The sequence below is a fragment of the Protobothrops mucrosquamatus genome, unplaced genomic scaffold (genome assembly GCF_001527695.2).
Source record: "Protobothrops mucrosquamatus isolate PMUCROS unplaced genomic scaffold, P.Mucros_1.0 scaffold4663, whole genome shotgun sequence".
Taxonomy (NCBI): Eukaryota; Metazoa; Chordata; class Lepidosauria; order Squamata; family Viperidae; genus Protobothrops; species Protobothrops mucrosquamatus.
In genome coordinates, this window is record NW_015390562.1 from 65,516 (window position 1) to 73,156 (window position 7,641).

Consider the following 7,641-nt stretch of genomic DNA (forward strand, 5'->3'; position numbering starts at 1 on the left):
ATTGGTCCACTGCTTGCAGTTTTTGTCCCTTCACTGTGATGGTAGGCTCTTGGTATTGGGCTTTTGGAGCTGGCTGGTACATCACTTCAGTTTTCTTCGTGTTGATGAAGAGGCCAAAGTTGTCACAAGCGGCTGCGAATTTGTCCATGCTGGCTTGCATTTCCTGCTCCGATCCTGCATTAAGGGCACAGTCATCAGCCAAGAGAAGATCTCGTAGCACAGTCTCCTTTACCTTGGTGACAGCCTGGAGTCTGCGCAGGTTGAACAATTTCCCATCGGTTCTGTACCTCAGATTGACTCCCACTGAGCTGTTCTGAAAGGCATCAGACAGCATGGCTGAAAACATCATGCTGAACAAGGTTGGTGCCAGCACACAGCCTTGCTTAACGCCGTTTGTGACCGGGAAAGCCTCTGAAGCTTCACCGTTACTCAGAACACGAGCCGCCATGCCATCATGGAACTGCCGCACCATCAGAATAAATCTGTCAGGGCACCCAAACTTCGACATAATGCGCCATAATCCTTCACGACTAACTAAATGGCCATGAGTTTCATAACTGGAACTCATACATTTTCAAGAATGGCAGAAATGCCAACCTCCCATTCAACACTGCCATTAATGTGAAATACCTCTCTAATACATAAGCCCTCCTTTTGGTTTGAACTTAAGAATCCTAAACTAACCATTCAACTTATAATGTGAGTTTTAGCTATACATTTAAAACAAAAAAATATGTAAGTTCTCAAGCAAATTTAAACCTTTGCTTACCTGCAAGTTGCTACAGGTTTCGGAAGGACTACTCCTGCAGTGTAAACAGCCTGAAAAATCCCTTCCAAGTTAACTCTCCTGGTTATTTCACGGATCAGGACTGGTGCTACTCGCTTTGATCGTAGTTTTTTATGGACGCACAGAAAATTAATTTCTACCATTTTCTTCTCACTGTGAATGAAAATGTATAAGCGACTACTTGCATTTGGGAGGGGGGGTTATAAATATTCTTATATATTATCTACCTAATATGATCTACCTACCCCACTAACTGGCTCTTCCCAATTTTACACAAATTATATTCCCTACAGAAGGAACAGGCAAATTTTTAAACCCAAAAGAGTCATTTTTAAGAAAGAACTACATCAATATCCTCCTCCTCCTCCTGTTACAGAAGGGTGCAGAGGAATGATATCAGAGGAGGACAGAACCTTACGTTTTGTCCCCAGTTTTTTGCAAATTTGGGGGGGAATTGCTGTTTGTTTTTAAAAATAAAATAGCTGAGTTAAATGAATTAGAGGTTTAATACCCTGTGTTATTCTCTATGTTTTAAAGACAGTGGAAAGTATTGTGGCTGCTATCTGTGGGTTAGCTGCTAATTTCAGAAGCACCATCTTGGAGAATTCCTGGAGTCACAAGAAAGGAGTTGGGGTCCACATGGGAGCTGCAGCTATCCTTGCTCTATAACAGGGGTATCAAACTCGCAACGTCACATGATGTGTCGCGACATATCACGACTTTTTTCCCATTGCTGGCAATGGGGTGGGCGCAGTTTCGCTATGATGCATCCGGCCCGTGGGCCGGCAGTTTGACACCCCTGCTCTATAGCGTTCTCTAGCTAGTTACTAATGGGGCTTTGTGAAAAGAAAAGGGCTAGGTTGTGGCTCTGCACTAGTGTTTCTCAAACGTGGCAACTTTTAGATAGGTGGAATTCAACTCCTAGAACTCCTCCAGCCAGCCATCCACTGGCTGGGGAATTCTGGGAGCTGAAGTCCACCTATCTTAAAGTTGCCAAGGTTGAGAAACACTGCTCTACACAAATAATTCAAGCATCATATGTGGAAAAAATAAACAATTTCCATAATTACAGCTTCTATATACCTTTTCTTGAGGTAAACTGGAAATGAAGTCAATTTATTTTCCAGCATCAATGTTTTAGTACATGGAATTTTTGTACCTTTTAAAATATTTTTTAAATAAAACAAAGATTATTCCAGTGGATGGTTGTCAATATTCCTTATTCTGGAAGTAACATGTGCTCTTTGAGGAATATGTACCTGTCAGACCTGCCACAGCTTAAACCTCTAACTAGAAATGATCTTTGGCTCCATTTGTTGAGAAAAGTATAGTTTATTAGAAGTTAAGTGTATTGCAGTAAAACATAGCCAGAACTGAGAATCGTGTGCCAAATTCCCTAAGTTCAACTTTTCCCTCCCTTAACTGCCTCCTATTGCTGACCACCACCCCCCATGACCAATCAGGTTTAAGCAAGGTGTTTTCACTTCAAGCGTAGGTTGGTATGCAGCTGCGTTCTTCTCCCAGCTGGGTGACCTTGAAGCAGTGTCTTGGGGAGATACAGCAGTACTTTTGCTTTCCCCCAAGCATCCCCCCTCCCCTTCCCCTTCCCCAGAGTCCATGGTAGATTGTCACCGCATGGTGGTGAAGCACAAGGAAGAGTGAGGTGGCAGCTAACAGTACCATTACGTGCTATTAAGTGCACATGGCTATATTTCTAAATGCTGCTGTCTTCCAGTTGTATAAACCAAATGTATTTTGAATCCATATTAGGCACACTCATTTTTAGTATTCTCTTTCCCAGGTGCATGTGGATAATACTGTGTAAAAATATAGCATAGCAAGGCAAACTATTTTCTTTATAGGGAAGGATTATGGGTAGTAAATTGCCAAAAACATTGCATCTTCTGATTTTTCAGGAAATATTTCAGCCCAGTCTACTGATTTGGTATATATTTATGTTTTGTGTCGGAAATAACTTCTTGTGTAAATTTTACAGTTCATTCTGCAACCCTCTGCAGGATCCCCTATAGTTGTTATGTATTTGAGGTAAATAAATACAATAAAACCTATCTACCATGTGCCTGACATGTGGAAGATTCTAGCTTGGCCTTTCCCACATTTAAGAGGTCACAGTCAGTTGTACAGAAGTAAATGAAGCCAAAATAGTTGCCGTGACAGTGATTTTCTGCTTCAAAGGATTTTCTGGTAGAAACCAAAAGTAACTGCTAATTAAGGTGTTTTTTGGGGGGGAGGGGTACGTTATCTACTGATTTCACTAATTCAGTTGCTCGGCGCTTGGATTAATATCTTACATAAATTATAAGCACAGGTTGAATTGCTGACTCTGGCAAATGAAATATTTATCTGGGATTTCTGCATAGCGATGTTTACCTCTTCTTGCTACCTTACATATCATTTACTGCTCTGAACATTTTTATTCTCTAAATTAATGGTCAGCAGCCAAATTTTAGCTATACTTTAAAAACTACTAAGGGTAAGAACATGTTTTGGATTTTATTGTTGAGTGTTCGGGCACAATGGAAGACAAAGGGGAAGAAAGTGAAGGGTCGTGTGCTTTGGGTGTGCACATGTGTAAACACATGCAGGGAAGTATCAGAGAAAACGTAAGGCTGAAATTGATTAGCGTTCTCCAATGTGCTCCAGTATATAACTAGATGAGAGCTATCTCTCTTTTAAGTATTACTGCAGTGCCTTCTTAGAGGGAAAAAATGCTGAAATGCTATTATTAATTGTGAACAGTCTCAATAAACATTATTAGTGGGATAAAGAAAGCATAGGGATATGTGTGTGATTGCACCCCAATGCTCAAGGTACTGCTAAATAATGACTGGTGATCTCCAAGATTAAGAGATGACAATGAAGAGAAAGAAAAAGATTTTTTTTAATGGAAATAAACTCTAGAGTTGTTTCATGATAGTGCCTATCACAGAAAAAGTTGCTAACTGCTGGAGTAAATGTACAAAGATTTTAGCTTGAGATATTTAAGACTTCTCCAATACTTCACCAGTTTTCCGTTACAGTTTCTTCCAGCAGGCAATGCCAAATCTAACCTCTCAGCTAATAAAAAATCACATGCAAATGATTTTAAAAAACATCTAAGAGACCCTAGCTAACCTCCAATTCAGTTAGGGCTTACCTATCATACATCCGAATGTGTACAGGAATGGCACTGATGAACCCTACCAGTTTCCTATTGGACGATACCCTGACCCCACAGTGCCACTGTGGAAGCCAGCCTGGTGGTCTAAGGGCCCTAAAACAGTGGGGGGAAAAGCAAGAAATTAATGATTACGTCTCACCTTTTATAGAATACTGTAAACTTTCTCAGCATCAAATATATATAAAAAATCAGTATACACCCTCCTTGCTGTCTGACAGAAAAGGGAAAGGCTGAGAAAAGAACAGGAAAATAATAAAAGCATTCAGAAATTACTTGTCCACAGATTACCCTCTTGATGTATATGGAACATGAGCCGAATATGGAAAAGCAAGGACATCAGCCTGGCAACCAAATGTAGGTTAGTTCGCTCTATTGTGTTCCCCGTAACTACCTATGGTTGTGAAAGCGGGACCTTAAAAAAACAAGATAGGAAGAAAATCAACTTGTTTGAGCTGTGGTGCTGGAGAAGGCTCCTGCATATTTCTTGGACAGCAAAGGTGACTAACAAGCAAGTACTGGAGTGCATAACACCAGACATGTCACTAGAAGGCAAAATCATGAAACTGTATCTCACTTACTTTGGCCATATCATGCGGGCAAATTCACTGGAGAAAGCAATTAAGTTTGGAAGAGTTAGCGGTAAAAGGAAACCAGGCCATCAAAGAACACGGTGGCTGGACACTATCAAAGCTGACATGAGCTAGAGCATAGGAAAACTCAAAGAAATAGTGCAAGATCGGAAGATGTGGAGACCTGGTCCGTAGAATAGCCATGAGACTTGACTGAATGGATAACATCATCTTCATGTATATGGAAACTGTGACTCACCACAACAAAAATTCTGCTGAATAGTCAAATCTAAACATGTTATCATCATCTTCAACATAATTTTCATTTAGCAGCATGTACAACTCTTTTAACTGAAAAAAAAAATCATTAGAGAGAAAGCATTAATTTCTTGAATCCAGCAGCTCACTTTGAGGTGAGCTTGAGCACTTCAGTTATCTTAAGACAAACAGTCTACCTAGCCAAATCAAACTTATCAAACCTGGGGTGGAGTGGGACAGGAATTCTGACCAGAAGGTAGGCAATGGAGAGGCCTGCTTACATATAAAGACATATATCTAGGTTCATCAGAGACATAATGCACAAAATCTGTTCCCTTCCACCCTTTGGGTTTAAAAGTAGCTGAGGTTTATTTACTTCCTCCAGCTGCCCATGGTAGAAATATGTAGGAGTCCTCCATTTTTTCTCTCTCCAGAACAACCCTGTTAAGTTGGCTGGGCTACTAGAGGGAGTTACTAGTCTGAGGTCACCCAATGAGCTTTCATGGCTGAGGGTAGAATCCAGGTCTTCCCAGTCCTAGCCCAAGACCTTCACCACTATGCCACACTGGCTCTCAGTGTTTAACACTGGTTGATAGGGTCATGCGATTAAATCTACTTCTTGGCTACTCAGAGAAAGTGGGCAAAGTCAGTGATATCAGTTTTCTGTCAATGATGAATCCAGAGGATGAAATGTTCTCACTTCTGTTCTGTATGCCACCTGTTTTGCTCTCACTTCTTTTTTTTTTTTAATTGAAAATTTTATAAAAGTTTTACAACATGCTTCCCCCCCTCCCCAGAACCCACCCTACCCCTACCCCTCCCTTCCCCCCACTTCCCAGAGCCAATCACAGGGTTAACAATACAATAACCATACTCTATCTAACATTAATCAACTATTAGATTAACAAATCTGTAACATCCTTTAACTCTCTTTTAAACAAACATATTAAACACAATAATTATAACATCATATTAATAATTATAAATAAAAGTAAGTAACCAATTATAACACATAAACTACATTAACACTCTAAAATTTACTCAAAAACCAAAAGAAACTTTTTAGTACCATATTTACTCTCAATATAATCTATCCATCTTCTCCAAACCAGAATATATCTTTCTTGTGAATAATCCTTCACCTAAGCGGAAATCTTGGCCATTTCTGCTAAATTTGAGACTTTAAGTACCCATTCTTCTATAGTGGGCAAATGTTCCGTTTTCCAACATTGAGCTACAAGTAAACTTGCAGCAGTTATCAAATTCAACATCAAATCCATTTCTTTTTTATCCAGATCTTCCATAATACCCAGCAGAAATATCTGCGGCTTGAACTTTATCTTTTTCTTAAAAATATTTTGAATATTCCACTGTTGTGTCCTGAGCTTGCAGAAGCAGGCTCGGGACGTTGCAAGAGTCCCGGGCATTTGCAAAAGCTGCCCGGAACCAGACTGAGCGGCGCCGGCCTTGCGCACATGCGTAAGGCGGGAAAAGACAGCCTTGTGATTGGTTGGAATTGCCCGGGGATCAGAGGGTATAAATAGAGGCCTGTGTGCCTCTGCTTGGTTCGTTCGTAGATTGTAGTCAGAGAATAAAGACATGTTGGAAATGCATTGCTTCAAGCGCCATTATTCTCCGGACTTAACACTGGCGACGAAGGTGGGATACAGTCTAAATAGCTAGGGCAGGGCTTTTCAACCAGTGGTACGGGTACCACCTGTGGTACATTGGCACCTGGCAGGTGGTACGCGACCATCCTAGAAAAGTGATAGTGGGGGAGGGGAATGAGCTGAACTGGTGGCAGCACCGCACGAGCCTCAGTGAGAGATGGCTGGAGCTGCAGGGCTGTCAGGGCTCAGTGGAAGCTCCAGGATCAACGCCAGGCTCCAGCTGGAGCTCGGCGCTGATCCTGGCGCTTCTGCTGAGCCCAGAAGAAGCGCTGATCAGCTGGAATGTTGCAGCATCTCCAGGGTTTTGTGATTTACATTCAGATGCTTGGCAACTGATTCATATTTATGACAGTCACAGTGTCCCAGGGTCATGTGAAGTGACCAAAACCTGCTGCAACCACCCAGCAGACGGGGGGAATAAAAACCAAACACCTCCCCACCCCACCCCCACTACCAATCCTGAACAGAAATGCTCACAACAATGAAAACCTCAGACAGGAGGAAGAGTGCCGCCAGGTGGGCAGGCAGGTGTCTTGCTCGGCTGTGGCTTGGGGGGGCACTTTTTTCAGTGCCATTGTAACTTCGAACAGTCACTAAGCGAACTGTTGTAAGTCGAGGACTACCTGTACTTTATCACTTTTTTCCTTTTTTTTGTTTTTTGGTCATCAAGTTTTTGACACCTTGCTAGGTGACTGGTGGTACTCGGATATTGCCATATCCTAAAAGTGGTACAATGGGTGAAAAGGTTGAAAAGCCCTGAGCTAGGGAAGCTTGAAGACTCACCCAAAGAAGTCTGGAAGAGGAACAACGGCGTTGAAGTCAGCGTCTATCCTGCCAGTACAGCATCGCTGGAGGGTGTGCGGCTGAAGAAAATCCTGTTCCTGATCATGGCGAAAATCGGGCAGTTAGCTGAATTTGATGTCTCTCACCCGGAGAAGTGGGAATCTTACGTTGCAAGAGTAGAGACTTACTTCCGCGTAAATCAGATAAGAGAAGAAGGCCTAAAGGCTGCCACAATGTTGTGCGTTTGTGGGCAAGACGCCTTTGAGATCGCCGAGAATTTAATCGCCCCGGCCTCGCTAGAAACTGTTTCCTACTCCGATTTAAAGAAAGTTTTGAAAGAACACTTCCAGCCTAAGCAATCTGTCATTGCTTGGAGGCACACATTTGAATTGA

General features: G+C 41.9%; 1 protein-coding gene across 1 annotated transcript in view; it reads right to left on the reverse strand.

Annotated features, from left to right (window-relative positions):
* The window catches only part of LOC107299199 (glycylpeptide N-tetradecanoyltransferase 2-like), a 78,143-nt gene that overhangs the window by 7,976 nt on the left and 62,526 nt on the right, over positions 1-7,641 (reverse strand). The window contains 3 exon segments of the mRNA XM_029286713.1: positions 770-940; positions 3,945-4,061; positions 4,797-4,888. Of these exon segments, the coding sequence (XP_029142546.1) occupies positions 770-940; positions 3,945-4,061; positions 4,797-4,888 (380 nt within the window).